Source organism: Polypterus senegalus, chromosome 6 (genome assembly GCF_016835505.1).
Source record: "Polypterus senegalus isolate Bchr_013 chromosome 6, ASM1683550v1, whole genome shotgun sequence".
Classification (NCBI taxonomy): domain Eukaryota; kingdom Metazoa; phylum Chordata; class Cladistia; order Polypteriformes; family Polypteridae; genus Polypterus; species Polypterus senegalus.
In genome coordinates this window covers 137183797-137202743 of record NC_053159.1, presented here as the reverse complement: position 1 = coordinate 137202743, position 18947 = coordinate 137183797, and the positions used below count along the sequence as shown (strand labels likewise).

General features: G+C 36.8%; 1 protein-coding gene across 1 annotated transcript in view; it reads left to right on the top strand.

Annotated features, from left to right (window-relative positions):
• Positions 1-18947, top strand: part of LOC120531682 (transmembrane protein 163-like) — a 319701-nt gene that overhangs the window by 191250 nt on the left and 109504 nt on the right. The window contains exons 3-4 of the mRNA XM_039757306.1: positions 8032-8075; positions 16315-16406. Of these exons, the coding sequence (XP_039613240.1) occupies positions 8032-8075; positions 16315-16406 (136 nt within the window). The remainder of the gene's footprint in view (positions 1-8031; positions 8076-16314; positions 16407-18947) is intronic.

Below are 18947 nucleotides of genomic sequence, written 5' to 3'. Positions count from 1 at the left end.
TGCAGCAGCAGTCACGTTCTTGAATAGGATAGGGGCCATCCTATAGCTGCACTGTCTGAGGGTCCTGCCCCCTTAGGCATAACTCTTTAAGAAGTAATTTAACAAATACTATCTAAATAGAAATACAAGTGTCTATATAAATATAAATATACACAATACTTATTATAAATAAAATACAAAAAGGGGAGAAAAAGATATTTATCAAGAAATACATAAGGAACAATAAAATTGGAAAACATAAAGGAAAGAGACCTCAGCCATTGATGAAACCCAAGCTGCTCCTTAACAGATACAGCAGATAGGCAGTTAGATAGAATAATCAATCGATCGATCCCTTGAAGAAACTGGAGACAGCTGACTATGTAAATAAAATAGAAAATACACACTCAAGTCTGAGTAGTTAAATAATTAATCCAGCCGTTTAGGTAATGAACTATTTGAAATTGCACCCCACAACACTGAATAAAGTTAAACTGGTAACACAGTAACTGCTGTTTTATGTTATGTTATGTTATGTTATGTTATGTTATGTTATGTTATGTTATGTTATGTTATGTTATGTTATGGTAAGCCAAAATGTGAAAAAGAAAGTAGTCTTTTCAGAGAAGATATATTTAAACATCTAATGGCAGCTGTCATCCCATGGTACAATTAGCTTTGTGTTGTAAGAACATGGCACAATGACCAAGGATTGCTCTTCTGCTCGTTTATTATGATTGCTGCGTTTGTTGTCCATCCATATTTTTGTCCAAGTGTAGCTCCAGGTATTGATTTCATTGGACCACCTGGACTGATGAAAGCCATGGTGTTCGTGAAGTCCACCACTATCTCCTCGGTTATGCTGTTGTTGAACTGCAAATTGTTCAGACCTGTACTACTCAATGAAGACATCTGCTTTTTCCCTCCTCATATTTACCATTTAGACCCCCCTATCACAGCAGGGTGTAATATCTCAGAATTATGTTTTAAGTCAGGAAGGGAATCTGAGCTCTGTTGTCACTGGCATTAATAGTGTTTACTGTCCAAAACAGCAAAACATGACAGATAAAATTAGAAGAACAAAATGCATCAACCTTAATTCAATTTCTTTGCTCAGACTATTCAAGGATTTTTGTATGTGTGATGTGCCTATTCAAAGAGATAAAGAGAGTAGAGTGATTCCCAAATAAAACCTGGAATTAATATCTGCATAAGAAATTATTTGCAATGTCCGTCCCAAACAAAAAGTTCAGCCAAGATCTGATTTGAAAATACTTGTCATGTAACAACTAATGAAACCCAGTGAAATGGCTAACACCTCAGAAACCATTCCAAGGCTTCTTTGTGCTAATTGGATTTTGAGCCAGAGGCCTTTTAGTCTGTGAAAAATACTGCAGATGTTCACACCTGTCTTTTTTATTTCTAGCTAAGAAAAAATCAATTTGTTTTCCTTTTGTTTTGGATAAAACTATTTGACTAAGTGTAAGAGAAGAAAAAAATCCTCTCCACCCTTAGAGGACCAATGTGCTACAAGAATGAACAAGTTAGGAGATACCCTCATGGCGTAATATTTGTGTATTTTCAGAGACTTAGTTTACTGTTGTGAAAGTTGAAACAATTTCAATTTTTGTTTATTTACTTCATCATAGAGACATATATCACATTTATGATTATTGAATATTTTTGTAGCAATGAGTCATATCTAAAAATAGCTGTCATAACCGAATATAATTAAATGTATTAATAGAGTAAATAAAGTAACTGTTTTAATAGGTATTTTACAGTATCAGGTACTTAAATACTAAGACCAGATAGGCATGTAGTTGCTTAAATGGCTTTCATAGGCATCAGGTAAAGAAAGAAAGCATTTTTAGGTTATTGTTAGTTGTTGGGTGTGGAGAAACTATAAAAAATTGTAGTTCATGTTTTTAAATACATTTTTTAAAATTAGCAGCCAATGGGGACTTAATTGATGTTGACGTCCATCCATCCATTTTCTAACCCGCCGAATCCGAATACAGGGTAACGGGGTTCTGCTGGAGCCAATCCCAGCCAACACAGGGCACAAGGCAGGAACCAATCCTGGGCAGGGTGCCAACCCACCACAGGACACACACCAAGCACACACTAGGGCCAATTTAGGATTGCCAATCCACCTAACCTGCATGTCTTTGGATTGTGGGAGGAAACCGGAGCGCCCGGAGGACGGGGAGAACATGCAAACTCCACGCAGGGAGGACCTGGGAAGCGAACCCGAGTCTCCTAACTGCAAGGCAGCAGCGCTACCACTGCGCCACCGTGCCGCCCATGTTGAAGTCTGAAACTAAATTGTTGGTTGCAATGGACCACGATGGTAGCAGGTCATTGTGGCAATGTGGCAGTAAACAGTAGTGTCAGAGAAATGCTGAATCATTATGAGAATGTTTTCATATAAAGAAAATACAGAATACATGCATAATCACTATATGAATAATAGGTGCCATCTGAAATCGGAGCAATTTCCCCAATCCTGGAGTGAGTCTAGTATCTCAGATAGGACTTTCTCTAATCCATAAAATACAAAAGAGGACAGCCCAGACTCAAAACTATCCTGAATAAAATGTAAGTAAAATTCAAAAAGGATAAGTGGAAACCATAAATGGCTGTGATCCAAAAACAATCCAACAAATTTAAGTGCAAAGAAAAGGATACCAAAGAAAACAAAATTAATGCAAAAAATAAGCAAAAGACAACCCAGCACAAACAAAACCACTCGGTATGTCAAATTTAATATTCTACAAAACAAGTAAATTATCCAGAAAGCCAAAAATAAAAAAAAAAACATATTAACTAAGATGATGAATACAATATCATATTCAATGCCATTCTGGAGAAACTACCTCTCTTCCTGGAATAATATATGGGCACAAAGTGGAGGTCCAGCTCTGATGACATAATGAAAGTCTATACTGTATAAAGGGTGTGGGGAAATCAACTAAATACACCAATACAAAAATAAACATAATTCATATATACTAGTTAATTCATAAACAAAATAATATTCAAAACATTACACACAAAAGAACAAAAAAAACAGAATCATTGACATAATACACACAATAATAATATTTAAAGGATAAAGAAAAATTACAGAAATATTAAACTGCACTTAGGCCAGGTTCTCAGCCTTTGCTAAAACATAAAAGATTCTTCATGTTGCTATAGGCTGCTTAGAAATGTGGGTCTGTATTTGACTTTTGGAAAAATGAAGCGAATAGGTTTGGGGAGCATGGCCTGGTCTCATCAAAATTGTTCAAATGTCAGCCTAGCTTAACCGCCTGCTGCTGACACTGGTGATCATCAGCAAGTCACTTCACCTGTTTCAATTTTCTAAAGCAAGATAAATGTAACCAATTGAATCTCAACACGTGTAAGTTGCTTTGGATAAAGGAATAAACCAAATAAGTAAATAAACAATAAAAATAGCCAAGGAAGCCTGCCAAGAGGGAGTGCATCAAAAGGCAGCCCAGTTTCACCTGAGTGGGTGACTTAAGCCTACAACCGGCCTAAAATGCATTTAACTCTTAAAGTTCGAAAATATACTGAAATGTCCCAAATTACTCACATTAGGGAGGAGAAAACAAACGCTGTATAGTACAAAGCAAGACAACAAAAAATCTTTACAAAAGAAAAATCCATCCATCCATCCATTATCCAACCTGCTATATCCTAACTACAGGGTCACGGGGGTCTGCTGGAGCCAATCTCAGCCAACACAGGGCGCAAGGCAGGAAACAAACCCCGGGCAGGGAGCCAGCCCACTGCAGAAAAAATCAATTGATTAATTAAATTAAATTAAAAAAAATAACAAAAAAGAGGCAAAGGAAATTGCTAACAAGTCATCCCAAGTATATGAGTCCCAAAACATGATCTAAAAATCAAAATCCAAAGAACAGAAGTAAAGTGTCAAAAAAGCCGGTAGATTCAAACTAACCAACCACCAAGCGCATACAATGTACCACAAAGGGCTTCAATTCTCTGGAGCCTTTATGGGACTCGGAGCAGCCCCTCAGTGGAGACTAACTGGTGGCCCCACTTCTTGGGGAACCACACACAAAACATAAAGTACATGAAAGAGCAAATTTAAGCACTTAGAAATGACATAATAAACAAAACTGACATTAAATAAATAATTAGGAAAATAATAAAAATACATAATAATATTACCAGAAACAATGATAATAAAAGATTTAAAAATTAGCAAAATAGACATACTGGAATGTAAATATAAAGCCAGAGGGTAAACATGAAAGCTGGCAGCTTCAGGCAGTTTTGAATATTCCAAACAAGTCGATATTTCAAAAAACCCAGAAAACTCATCAGACTTTGTTTAAACCTTTTTCTTTAAGTCCAGAGAACTAGTGCTGAAACAGAGTGTGCTGTAGGGAAAAGCAAATCAATAGTCGTAAAGCAATCGTAGGTGTGGCAATTAATTTGTGTGCAAGTCAAGACTGTACAGAAATTCAATGCCCAATTTACTAAACAAATGGAAGCCTTCTTTAGAAAGTACACTCAGTTAAGTCAACATATTTCATCTTTAATGGGAGGAAGAGCCTGCATTGTACGTGTGCAACATTAGGAAGAACTATTCATGATTATAATGAAGCCCAGTTACTCACTAAAATGCTTAATTGTAGTGTGCCAGCATTAAAAGAGAATACCTTGTTATGTTGAGATGGCATGTCGTAATAAGGGGGCATGAATAAATGAAGTACTCATCCCATATAACTTTTTTTTTTTTTACAGATTTAAATGTAACACTTTCAAATCATTGCCTCTGAAATGAATTTATTTTTTCTAACTTGCGCTGTTTGCTTCACATTCATTCTTGGAGGTTCCAAGCTATTTGACCATAGACAGCTTGCATTCCCATTGTGTGCCTCTAGGTGGTGCTTTGTAAATCCCTACACTGTTAAATTATTGCAAGTATATACTCTGCAGTAGGAAGACTTCGGTGAATCAAAACTAAAATGTGTAACAGTTCATCACAGAGTTGCTGTCGTGATTTTTTTAATGTTTTTTATTTCTTTTTATTTTTTGCACTTCATACTTTGTTTTCTCACAATATTTTGTGTCTTACTGATGGTTTCTAAGATCAGAGAGTGTTATTAATTTCTCATTGCAGTTATTTATCATTATATGTTGAACTGCAGATTGTTCAGACCTGTACTACTCAATGAAGACATCTATTTTTTTTCTCCTAATATTTACCATTTAGACCCCATCACAGCAGGGTGTAATATCCCAGAATTATGTTTTAAGTCAGTTATTTATCATTATATTTTTAGGTTACAGTGATGCCATTTTGTGGTTCATTACCAAAATTCAGCAAGTTGTTGCAAAGGGCAGATCTCTGATCATAACTCATTGTGATGCCTCTGCCACCAAGTTTATGGATATTCTCTAAACAAAAAAAGAAAATCTTCATGACTGTGGAAATAATTCGTTTTTCTGGTTAAGGACTTAATGTTATGCGGCTTTGACTGTGATTCTTGATTTACGTTTAGGGTTTTGTCACACAATCATTTTGACTTTCCAATTTTTGCTACCTACTAGTTTACCGATTCCATATACATCTCCTGATCCTTTTCCCTTGCCTTCCCTCTAAATATCTATCTATTGTAGCAAATAATAAGGCAAGGCGAATCAAAAAATAATTGGGGTGCCAACCATGCAAAACTCCATTTAATTCAAACAAAAAGCAACTTCAAATGAAACCAATGAAATGTATTGATGGCACTATAATGACAGGCCAGTTGCCTTTTAAATCGGTCATGTGGCGTTCTCTCCAGCGAGGTCATATCCAAATGAGACTCCACCTTCCTGGATCATTTCCCCTTTATACTGGAAAAAGCAAGGCCTCTTTGATTTCACTGTCCTCAGTGGGCAGTTTCTTGAGGCTCTGATGGAAAAAAAGGAAACAAGACTGTCAGCGGCAGAGCCTCGTCTCATCCCGGGGTGGTACCACATACCTTAGGTGAGCCCAGGAGGTAATGCACTGGCATGCATGCGTGACAATATATACAGTATCTGTCTCCAATTATATTTTAATCTGACATTTACAGATGTGAGAAAAGTGGTGTGGAGGATGGTGTAGCCCTTCCTGACATAGCCTGATCTGTGGTGTGAATGAACAGAGTAGTGAGGCTTGACTCGTGTTATTTGCTTGTTAATAACAAAAATGTTGAAGCTTGGCTACAACGAGCTGGTGTACAGTTTAAAGCAAGGATGCTACATCTTAAGCTACAAATGAGTGCTTATTTTGTAAAAAAAAAAAAAAAGAGATAAGATTTTTTTTCAAGGATGGAAATTTAAATTCTGGGTAAATGTTTTAATATATTACTGTATGTCAAAATGAATATCATGTTTAAGGCAACTGTGGCTGTAAATATGTATGTAAACTTAAATCTGAATAACGCTATAATGATACAAACCTGTGAGTATTTCAAAGCATGGCGCTTGCATTTTACTTTAAAAGATCTGAAGTGTAGATTTTGATGTTTGGTTATTTTCAGCTGCTGTCGATCTTCTCTTGTCTATCTAGAAGGAGACCACAGTTCAGACGAATCTGCTCCTCTGTTACTTGCTCATTGATTTCGCTGTTTTAGGCTTTGCACCTTTGGACTGGTGCATGTTTATGGTACTATTCATTGCAAAAACTGTTCAAAATATAGTCTGATTGATGAGTTAAAGACTCAAATGTCAGCTAATATTTTAAAATGGAGTTGCATTATTTCACAATAAGTTGCTTCTCAGTTCTGAAACTGCGTGGTTTTCCATAAATTGGCATATTTCACTCACTGACATTTCCATTTTGTCCCATTCACTTGTACAATGATTGGACTGAAATCACGTGTGCAGTTTAACTTATTAAAAATGACAGGTACTCATTAGTAAATTATTGGTGTAGTTTAATTTAATTTTTGACTTAATTAAATATGTGACACAGCTACTGAAATTAATTCCTGGCCTGTAGGAATTTTAATAAATTGTTTCCTATAAGAAGAAATCCCCTTAACATTTTGCCTTAATATCCTTTTAAATCCCAAAGTCGTTTTATGTTATTTGTGTAAAATGTTTGCAGTCAGGACAATGAAGTGCTACCCCCAAACAGGCAGGTCTCCAACTGTATAGGTGGGCGCAGCCTAAACGCATTGTTTCTACTTAGCATATTGATTTTATTTGCCCTCATACAGTATTTCCCACCTTGTGATTGGACAACCAATTATGAATAAAATGAGTCTGCATGTTACAGTCATGTCTGGACCTGCATGTTTTAGGTGCCTGAAAATGTGATAGTCTGCAGGTTTGTCGCCTTTTCTGAGCACTGTGCTTTTCTAAGCAACACAAGAAGGATGAGGATAATTTGTAGAAAATAAGGCCTGAATAAAAATATCAATTCTTGTAATTATGAAGTTATTTAATATGGTTGCTGTGGGGTACATATGATCCCGTACACATACAGATAATGAAAGAAATTGTATTATTTCTGAGTTATTGCAGTTGTATATCACAGGTAGTTAGAAAGATGACTGTTGGTAAAGGTAAAAAATCTTATCACAACAAAGAAATAATCTTGGTTTTTATTATAGTGTTTATTAATGTGAGTGATCCAATTTAAAGAAACAGATATAATGATATACAGTGGTGCATTAGTCAGATTAACAGATTTTTTTTTTCTGTGTAGATATTAAAGCTGCCAGGACAGATTCTAAGATCCTAAGATAGAAACATAAACTACATGCATGGCAGTGCGCTTGTCAGTCATCACTGGAAATGATCATCATGCACAGTACTGACAAACATCTTTATCCTACAGTCACTTAGGGTGCTTTTTATAAATAAGGGAGCTGCCTTTCATTTGCTTTGTTTTTTTATTCCAAGGCAGTCACATTCATAGTGGATTGTAGTCTCAGCAATAGGGATTTTATGACCGAATATATGCAAATGGTAAAATGACAAAATATCTCTAAAATCTCGACTTATCTCATTGCCCTTCTTTTTGTTTTGCAGCTGTTTCCTTCATGAGATACAGCGCTTCAGCCTTTGGATTTGCTGTAAGTATCTCTTTAGGTATTTTCTGATATCTAATTAACTTATTGCATATGTCCTCTTTACTCTGATCTGTAACCATTATAAATGTATACAGTGTGCCATAATTTCCCCAAAAATCATTCACTTTTCACAGAATTACTGCTGAGGTTCACATGGATTAAGAGAGCTTGTTCTCTCGTGCACTCTTAATCTTTACCTCTCAGAGGAACGTCAGCACCCTGTTATCTAAAAGCCCTTTCCCACCAGCATGCTGTTCTAAACATCTAACAGGAGCTTGCCGGAAAGAGGTTTCAGTGTGAAGTAAGATGGATTTAAGTTTGCTGGGAAGTTTGTATTGTTTTCCTGGTCATGGCTTTCCTGGGAATTCCTGGGCATTGATAGGCTCTGTTTATGTGCAGATTTAAGCTATAAAATTGTCATGTTAAGTGTCCAAAACCTTTCAAAAGGCTTACATAAGACACCCTGTATTTATATGTGCAACACAATTGTAAGACGTACTTAATGATGTTTATGAATATGTATTTTTATTATTATTACCACGCTTATTTTTAAACTTCACCTGTTTATTGTCTGGTACAAATCTTGTAATCGATATTTAACCCACTTCTTATTGTCCAAATGACTTGAAATTTTGCACACTTCCGATGACAATATATGAATCAATAATCACTTTCACTAATTGATCAATTAATCCATGTTAATTAAGAAATGAAATTTTCATATGAAGAATAGTTAAAGATTTTACCAATAGATGGCGCTAGTAAAGGATAGAAATATTTAAAAAAGTATTAAAATATTGATTACAAAATTATACTAAAACAAAGCAAAGACTAAAAAGTTGAAAATAATATATATATATAAAAAAATATTTTTTAAAAAAATGCTTATATTAAGTTAAAAAGTGTACTAAAAAGTAAAATATAAGTCTCTCATACATCACTTGTAAAATAAAAGTGTGGGCGCTTTTCATTAATCAACATTCAAAAACATTTCTTAAAAAATTAGCAAAAGCACCCACCTTTTATTTTACGAGTGATGTATGAGAGACTTATTTTTTACTTTTTAGTACACTTTTAACTTAATATAAGCGTGTTTTTTAAAAAATATTTTTTTATATATGTATACTATATGTGAATTTCCCCTTGGGATTAAAAAAGTATCTATCTAATCTAATCTATCTATTTCAATTTGAATGCCGAATACAGAAATATGATTTTGTTTTCCAAGGTTAGTTACATGAATGCTATCTAGGAATTGGTCTTTCCTCCAGATAATGAAGCTGTTATCCATCAAAGCTAATCAAACATCTGTTATGGCAGGTTTGTATTGGACACGGCCACACGTCATCTTTTTCACGGCCTGTTTTGTCTTGGTAGGGTACTAGGATGACCTTCATCTCCCTTTCAGACTTTTTATTATTTATTTATTAGATCTTAAAAGCATTCCTCTAATCCCATCTCTAGTCTTTGTATATTCTCTTACCAATTGTTCACTGTCAAAGTTGACTGTGACAGTAGGTCAATACATTTCACTTTCTTTTACATCTCTAACACCAGGCAGCTATATAGAGTTCCAGAAAAAAAACAGGAGAAAATGTTACATTTTTATTCATACATGGATTACCTTGAGATATCCATTTTTCCCAAAATAGAGCAAAATAAGTAAATAATTGGTAAAATTAAACAATCTGATTAATAAGCAGTTCATCTTGCATGTGTAGCTCCCAGGTGACACTCTCTTAGTATGCTGATTGGTCTCTGGTCCAGTGTGGTCTGGTGTGGCCCTTGGATGGAATGGCCTTGTGGATGAATGGAGCAGAGAGAGCTTAACCGTTAATTTAAAGGAATCTAATGGCTTCTTGACACATCTTTGAACCAGTGAGGGCTGTATTGCATCAGCTCCATCTCAGACAGACTCAGTGACTGTCAGTGCCAGTCAGCAGTATGTCCTTTCATTTTGACAACCTGTATTCCCCCAGGCTAGTTGGACAGTCAGTTACAGCCAAATCAATGCAAAGCCTTCAATCCCCCAATCCAACACTTAACAAAGGTTCTTATCTTATCTACTTACTAATGTGCCAGAGCAATAATGGCTCATTCAGCTTTCCTGCATTTTAAAATTAAATACTTTTTAACATCAGCTTCCTTGTCAGGGTAAACATTTTAAAATGAGAGTGAAAAGTGTGGTTCAGACATATTCAGCAGATGATCTACAAAATATTGATCACCATATATGCTAGATATTACCATGTTTTTGTTATCCACTCCATAGCTATTATATACAACTGTATTGCTGTGATTTGTATTTGAACAACATTGATGACGTTAACTTGACTGCTGTTCTGACATTTGGCAGACCAAATTCACCTATAATATAACACTGGAGTGTCTGTTGTTTAAAGCATGTGAGATGAAAAGTGTCTTGGAACAATTTAATTGTTTCAAAAGCCCATAGAGGTTTGGTGTGCTTTGTGCTATTGGCATATGCTATTTTGCTGGTTAATTTCACTAGTGCATATGGTTTTGGCCAGGCTAACAACAAATTGGGCATTTAAATTTAGTATTAACACATTCCCTCAGTTACTCACCTAGTCTCTTTGGGCGTCATTTTTCATCACGCCGTGTATAGAATTCACACTAAAACATGGCATACGGACAATAGTGGAAATGTGCGTACGTTCAAAAAAATCTAGATGCATAAAACTGTGTGTACAACAAGTTCTATACACTTCCCCTTTATAAATCCCAATAAACGTGAAATTTAACGCACGTGCATGCGCCTAAAGCCTCACACCGACTCCTCCTAGAATTTTGCAATTTTGAATATGCAAATCTGTATAAATAGCCCCATCTGTTCAGTGTTTTGCTTGCACAATGTGACATACTTTCTGTGGACTATAGAGCAGCACATTAATAGAGTGAAAATGTTTTTTATTTACATAATTAAATTCATTCTGTGAAGGCGCCTTTGCTTAGCTTTGAGCGCCACAACAAATAGATTCTGCTCTTTAAATGGCACTTTGAGGTGACTCGCTATCTTTTAAAGAACTACTTGCCTTTTGCTGCACTAGTTGGAAAAAAGTTTTTATAGGCTGTCCTGCTAAATATGATGTAATGCCAGCTCATTCTTTTGGTGATTCATCCCTGGCTGACGTAACTTGTCCAGTGCCATTAAAATAGCAATGTGCGTGCAGTTGACCACTCCGATTACGTTTGGAAAACCAGTCATTGCTGCAAATTGTGCTTTGATGTTTCCCAGTTCAACTGCAGTGACATATTTGGATGGCAAGAAGATAATACCATCCTATAGCTGGCATGGCGTGACTCAGTGATGATTGTGAACTACCCGAATGGATAGCAAGTTCGTGTTGAAAACCTCCTGTGGCTAAAAACCCAAGGATGGACAGAACTTGCAAAGAAGCAGGTAGAGCACAATTTTTTAATGTCTGCCTTTGTAAAACTGGCACCAGTTCAGCACACACCTTCAACAGGATAGCTCTTGGAAATTGAAATTAACTTAGAAGGCAGCCTTCATCATCTATAAATGCATGCTGTCTTTTAACTCTTCGATTTGCAATGTCTTCTAATAACACTAAAACAGCTATGTTATATTGTTCCAGAATGATTACAATCAAGTGAATTAAATTTGTAGGCGGTATGCAACTAATTTTGGTCTGTTTGATAAATCCTACGTCATGGATGTAAATATGAAAAAGAAGGGAAACAACACAGAAAGAGTAACACTGCTTTGACGCTAGGTGCCGCCAGTTTGCAAAACCGAATAGGAAAGTATGTACGCAAGGGCGGAGGCTGCAGTGAAAACGTGTGTGACTTTATGCCAGGTTTAGCTTTTATATATCTCAAAGTGAGCGTGGAAACGGGCGTACGCAACATTTTTGTACATGTGCACCATTTGTACATGAAGAGTCTGGTCTTTGGGAATTCTTTATCAGCAGGTAATCAACTCAGCAAATAATGTCAATGTCAATTTATTTATAGAGCACATTTAAAATATCATTAGTAACTCTGCTGCAAAGTGCTTTATAATAAAATATACAATAAACATAAATAAAATAAGTAAAAATAAAATACAGTGAAACACAATATAAACCAGCAGTAAACTGAAAACAAACAAATGACTATGAGGAAGGAACCATCAGTATCACTGAAGATCATGGACAGCTAGAGAATAGAAATGCGTCTTCAATCTCGTTTTAAACAGTTCAATTGACTCTTTAATGTAATTAGATAAAGAATTCCACCTACAAGGTGTAGCAGCTGCAAAAGTCCTATCCCCCTTAGTTTTGCACTTAGTGCAAGGGACAACAAGGAGCAACTGACCGATATATCTAAGCTCTCTGGACAGCTGGTGTATAACACACAATTTAGATAAATAAGTGGGAGCATACTCATGTGTTCAATTAAAAACCAGCAGCAAAACTTTAAAAACAATTCTGAAACTAACAACCAGCCATTGTAAAGAGGCTAAAATTGGAGATACAGAATCAAAGTTTCTTGCCCCAACCAAAAAATGGCCAGCAGCATTCTAGACCAACTGCAACCTGAGTTCCAGGGATTTGCTGGTCCCAGAATACAATGAGTCTCAGTAATCAAGCAGCAAAAAGATAAAAGCATGAATAACTTTCTCCAGATCCCTAGGAGTTAAAAAGGGCTCAACCTTGGCTGACAGCCAAAGTTGGAAAAAGCAACTCTTGACCACAGAATTTATCTGTTTCTCAAAAGAGAGGTAACTATCAAAAATAACCCCAAGATTCCGAATACGAGGCTTGCAAAAGTCCACAAACGACCCAAGGAGTGCAAAACCAGTTTGAGATTTGTCAGGAGGACCAGCTATCAGCACCTCCATTTTATTTTGATTAAGATTAAGAAAACTGTCAGTTATTCAGGATCTTAGTTCTACAAGACAATTGTGATGCTGATTTCATTGAAGAGTTACACAAAGGAATATAGACCCACGTGTCATCAGCTTAACAATGAAAAGAAACTTTAAACGTCTGTGAAAGAAACATCAATGATCCTGAAACCCCGAATACGAACACACAGAGTCCAAAGTTGCAAAACACAAGCACAAAAAAACGGCTCTCTGTTCTCACAATACTCTTATTTTCATCACCGTACTCCCCTCCTCCAGTCGAGTGTTGCTCCATATTCTCCCAGCTCTGACTTGATTGGATAATCCCTTTTATTAAGTACCTGTGAGTATTTCCAGTGCCAGGGCCACTGGAAGCATTTCCGGGTCATATGCAAGTTCAGTATTTTAGGGAGCACATCACCCTGCAGCACCCCCTTGCAGTACCCATGGACCCCAACAGGGCAGTGCTGCCAGACTAAAACTCCCAGCATTCCCTGCTGGTCCCTGAATGGATGGCTGCTGCCACCTAGCACCTGAGGGGAATAAACATCCCTCAGTGACAGTCCTACCCTGTCTTCTCCTGTTGTGGCCAGGGAAAGTATAAAATCCATGTCCATTTATTAGGGGCCTCATGTGCGGGTAAGGGATCTTCTGGACTCCTAGCCGGGCCACTTGTCCATCTTGTGTGCCTACTACACTTCCTAAAAATAGCAGCATGGGGATGAAAATATATAGAAAATAAATTAGGACCCAGAATGAGGAGACCCACATTTAACAGGAACAATAGATGAAAAATATGAATTGAAAGTTACTAAAAAATGTCTATCAGTAAGATACGACCTGAACCAGTTAAGAGCAGCCCCAGTAAGCCCCACCGAAAGCACAAGCTGCAACAGTAAGATCTCATGATCAGTAGTGTCAAAAGCTGAAAAAGGTCTTGGAGGACAAGGACTGCTGCACCACCTGAGTCGGTAATGAGAGACATGTCGTTAAATACTTTCAGGAGTCAATGCCATGATAACGCCTAAAGCCAAACTGGTAGATCCCAAATAAATTCTTGGAGTTAAGATGATCATCCAATTGATTATAAATAATTCTTTCTAATATTTTAACCAAAAACGACAATTGGGAAATTGAGTGAAAATTAACTTAACACACACCAGGATCTAATTCTGCCTTTTTAAGACAGGGTGACACCACTGCTTGTTTAAAAAATGAGAGCACAATGCTGTCACTAATAGAACTATTTATAACATCTAACAATACTGGACCCAGGACATCAAAAGCCTTCAGTAATAGGTGTGATGGAACAAAATCAAAGGGACAAAAGCTAGGCCTAAGTGTGTCAATAGTACTTTTTAGCTGTGAAAGTGAAACAGCGTCAAAGGATTTCTAAACAGTGCCATGATTAAGTACATAACCCGTTGGAACAACACCAGAGTGGATAGTATTGATTTTGATGACAAAGAATGAAAGAAACTGGTGACATGAATGAACAGTACTATTTAATTCCATCCCTGAATAAGGGTAAAGCCAGCCTTCATTGAACATGAATAATAATAACGACGTAGTATCATAACAACTCGAGATTAACATCAAACTATGTAACATCAAAATTCAATAGCAACTGTCTGAAAAGTGCACTTAATGCAGAAAACCTAACAATGAAATACACAAAATTTCACAATTCTCTTACAAAACAGAGTAAGAAAAAATGAATTTGCGGAGACATTGGGTCAAAGTGACTTAGTTCAAGCTCTTGAGGGTAAAAGTCGGTCCACAGTTTAAATTTCATAATAGACCAGAATCCTGTCGAGGATTTTAAAAATTCTAAACATCCATGCCGGGCCCGCAGGCCGGCTTTTAGTTTTACCTTTACAGATAACCATTTAAATAGCAATCGATTTTTACTGCACAACTAACTTTCAAGGTGAAAAATTTACTGCGTGGCACTTACCGAACAATAATAAAGTGGCAAGAATCCCCAAGATATTGCAAAAAACGTAGCTAAATTACCAAGTAAACTGTTTAACGTAAAATTGATAGCATTAACTTGAAATCTTCGGTCAACAATAAACACAACAACGTTATAGTTACGTCACAGCGCAAAGGACGATCGTAACTGTATAATAAGTAACGCTGTGTCTAGGTGTCCAAAAGCCGGACTCCAAATTTCATTCTAAGAATTATTTTGAGGTTAATATAGCAAAGGAAAACTTCAGCTTCTGGAAAATTCTCGTCTGTTTTCATCTGGGCCTATTTCAGGAATGGGCCTAATGCTGCAGCATCAGTAGCACCCACCTTAATCCGGCCCTGCCTGAGGTTAATGTAGATTTGTGTCAAGATTTATTGGTGGGGACAACAGTGGTGACTAGGGTGACCAGTGGGTATCTCTTATGACTGAATTAGGCATTTCTGCATAATCACTTTGCTAAACCATTTGTACAAATGTTACAAAATGCTGAAAATAAAAACATATGCATTTTCTTTAAACCTGCCAGCATACAATTGCGATGTGAGTTGGGGTGCAGGTTCACCAGTGAATGTGGAGCTTAGACAGAAAAGACTGAAAGAGTAGAATAACCCTGGTAGACAAATCGCTCATCTACTGACCTTCTTTGTAGAGGTAAACATGTTCAGTAAGGCCTGGTAGAGTCAGGTTTAAGTTCTTGTTCTTTTAATGTGCGTACCTAAACATGGCGGACTGTGACACAGGATGGAGCAAAGTTTTGGAGAAGACAGATTAAGAACAAAGAAGAAGAAATACTAAATGCACAGTCAGCAAAAAAGAAGAGTTTGAATTAAAGGTTTATCTTCTTTACCACACAGAATCTGAGGAAGTGTTAGTTTTATTTTATATAGTGTTTTTTTTTTTACATAATACTATCCTTAAATGTTAAACAATGTTCTTTATAATACTTCAACGTTATTCAATTAAACTCTATCCTATTGTTCGTGCTTTGTCTGATGTTATGTGCTTTCTTGTTAACTACTGAATACTAAAGACCTAAATGTCTGCAGCACTCCAGACTTGTTAAAAGCAGTGCACAACAACAACATAACCTAAACTCAGCGCAAACTCCTAACGGAAAGATGGTGTAAGCCATTTGTCTAAATTCACAAAAAGCCACTAAACATTTCAGAAATAAAAGCAAAGTGAAAAAATTCCAGTAGTTCTTGCAATGTGACAATGGAGACAAGGTGACCCTGAGCTTCTGTGAGCCTTTTATCAAGTTAACAGCCTGCCTCTTATCATCCCTGCTATACTTCTAAGAGTGTGAGGCTGGATCAGCATCAGCAGCGGGCCGTGTTGACAGGCTGTCTGGGCGATCGTTCAGTTTGCTCATCAAGGGTTTTTGTTTTTTGCAGTTTGACGCCACCCTGGATGTGCTTTCTTCAGTCATCGTCATATGGCGTTACAGCAATGCAGCAGCTGTGCACTCAGCACACCGGGAATACATGTGAGTACACGTTCACCACATTTGTGTGACCTCTTAGAATTGAGTTTATAAAGAAGCAAGCCTTCCCATGAGCAATGATTTTTTTTTGTATTTGTTTTAAGCTGAATTAAAGTAATTTACAGAAATCTGAATGGACTGCATGAAGTAATGCTTTGTTATCCAGGATTTGGGTCAGCCTTTACTTAGAGGAGCCCACTTGGTGACCAGTGAATATTCTGCACTGTACAGATGTTTGCTGATTACCTTCAATATGCTCCTTTCATAATAACCACTCGTTTAGTTGTTTTTTCTGCCCATTTTGCATTTAACACTAGAAAAGGAAGATTAGGCAGATGTTCAGCAAATGAGGGCTTTTCCAAAAGCAGCAGCACCTACCTGCATTTATTAACAAGAAAAACAAGCAGTTGATTTTGTGCATATCATTGTGGGATGACACAACGGTTCTTGGATGTTTTTTTTGAAAAGCATCTCAACCAATAGAAGTGGCAATGCAGCTACGTCTATTAAATTAAATAAAGCTACATATTTTAAAAGAATACATCAGCCCAAAATGAATTTTGATACGTTATTTAACCCATTTAGTTTGTAGCGCACTCTTAAAAATAAAGATGCCAGAGTGGTTCTTCAGAATGATGCCATAGAGCAGTGGTGTCGATCTCCAGTCCAGGAGGGCCACAGTGGCTGCAGGTTTCCATTCTAACCATCTTCTTAATCAGTGACTAGTTTTTACTGCTAATTATTTCTTTTAAATAAACTCCGGCCCCTTAGTTGTTTCTTTTTCCTTAATTAAGAGCCAAAAAATAATGAGATACAAAATGAGCCGCCACATAACCAGCTCACCTGTGCCCATCACACCAATACCTGAAAATAAAGAAAAGTGAAGGCCTCATTAAGGTTGATCTCTCAGGTCACCAACACATTTGGATGGTAAAATGTCTGCTGTGGCAGAATGAGAGCAGCAAGGAGCCATGAAATTAAATAACGGGTTTAATTAACAGCAAGAATCAGCTTCTCATTAAGAAACTGGTTGCAGTGAAATTGGTTGGCGTTTGAAGCCCCAGTTTAGCTGGTCATCTGTCGGCTCGTTTCACATCTCACTTCTATTTGGCTGCCATTTAATGAGGAAACGAAATAATTCAGAGGACTGAATCCGTCTAGCAGGGCTATTAAAATGAAGGACAGAAAAAGTGAATAAGCAGTGAACACTGGTCACTGATTAGGAAAAGGGTGAGAATGAAAACCTGTAGCTGCTGCAGCCCTCCAGGCCTGGTGTTCGACACTCGTGCCATAGAGGAACCATTTTTGGTCCCCAAAAAACCCTTTCACGTGAAGAGTTCAGGAAGAACCTTTATTTATTTAGATCCATAACAGGCTCTGTATATTAAATAGGCCATGAATACATGGCAACAGATTTGTGAAATACCAATGGCTCATGATTTTAAAAGGACGGTTGCTAAATATGTACGGTAATACAGGGTTTGTTAATCTGATTGTGTCCTCCTAGGTAGCCCACCAAACCTTAAAGATTTCAGCTTTTTTTCTACATATTGGGTGGTTTTTTTAAAGTGCAAGGAACCAACTTCATATACAAAGAGTCCTTCCCAGAATGAAATGGTGGTTTGTCAAGCAATAGTTCTATGTGAAACCACACAGCCCAGTAAAGTGATATTAAAAAAACATTTTTTAGAATGAGGTGACCGAGAAAAATGTTTCATCTCATGTTTACATAGAAAAAATTACATAACAAAGTTTCTGATAGAATGGGACCTGATACTGGACAACAGCACACAATATCAGAAATGTCCATGAAAAAATCTTGCATTACTCATGTTACATAATCCACACATCAAGTCACCTAATCATATGCTCTAAATGAGCAAAACGCATGTAGTTTTGTGCTAATATATTGTTAGATAACTACAGAAAATGAAAGTATTTCTCAAACAGGGTTGTGTTTGAATTAATGTCAGGACTCTTGACTAAATAATGAGGGGCAGTGTCAGGTCTATAATTTTTGTTGGCCACCACTACAAACTACACAGGCTAAGTAACATGTTAAAAAGTATAATGTTGGGTGGAGTATTCCATTAATACATTCTTGTTTATCATGATACTGAAGAGAGATGGCATATTATATGTTTTACAAATTATGAAGGGAATTAGTCCAGTGGACCAAGACTGTTACTTTAAAATTAGTTCATCAAGGACACAGGGACACAGTTGGAAACTTGTTAAGAGTAAATTTCTCAAAAACATTAAGAAGTTTTTCTTCACACAGACAAACAGACACTTGGAATAAGCTACCAAGTAGTGTGGTAGACAGTAAGACTTTAGGGAATTGACTTGATGTTTTTTTGGAAGAAATAAGTAGATAGGACTGGCGAGCTTTGTTGATCTGAATGGCTTGTTCTTGTGTAGAGTGTTCTAATATTGTAATGTTGACGTGCAAATGGAAACTGTGCATGTGACAATACGGTGTTTGACCCCCTTTCGCCTTCAGAACTGCCTTAATTCTACGTGGCATTGATTCATCAAGGTGCT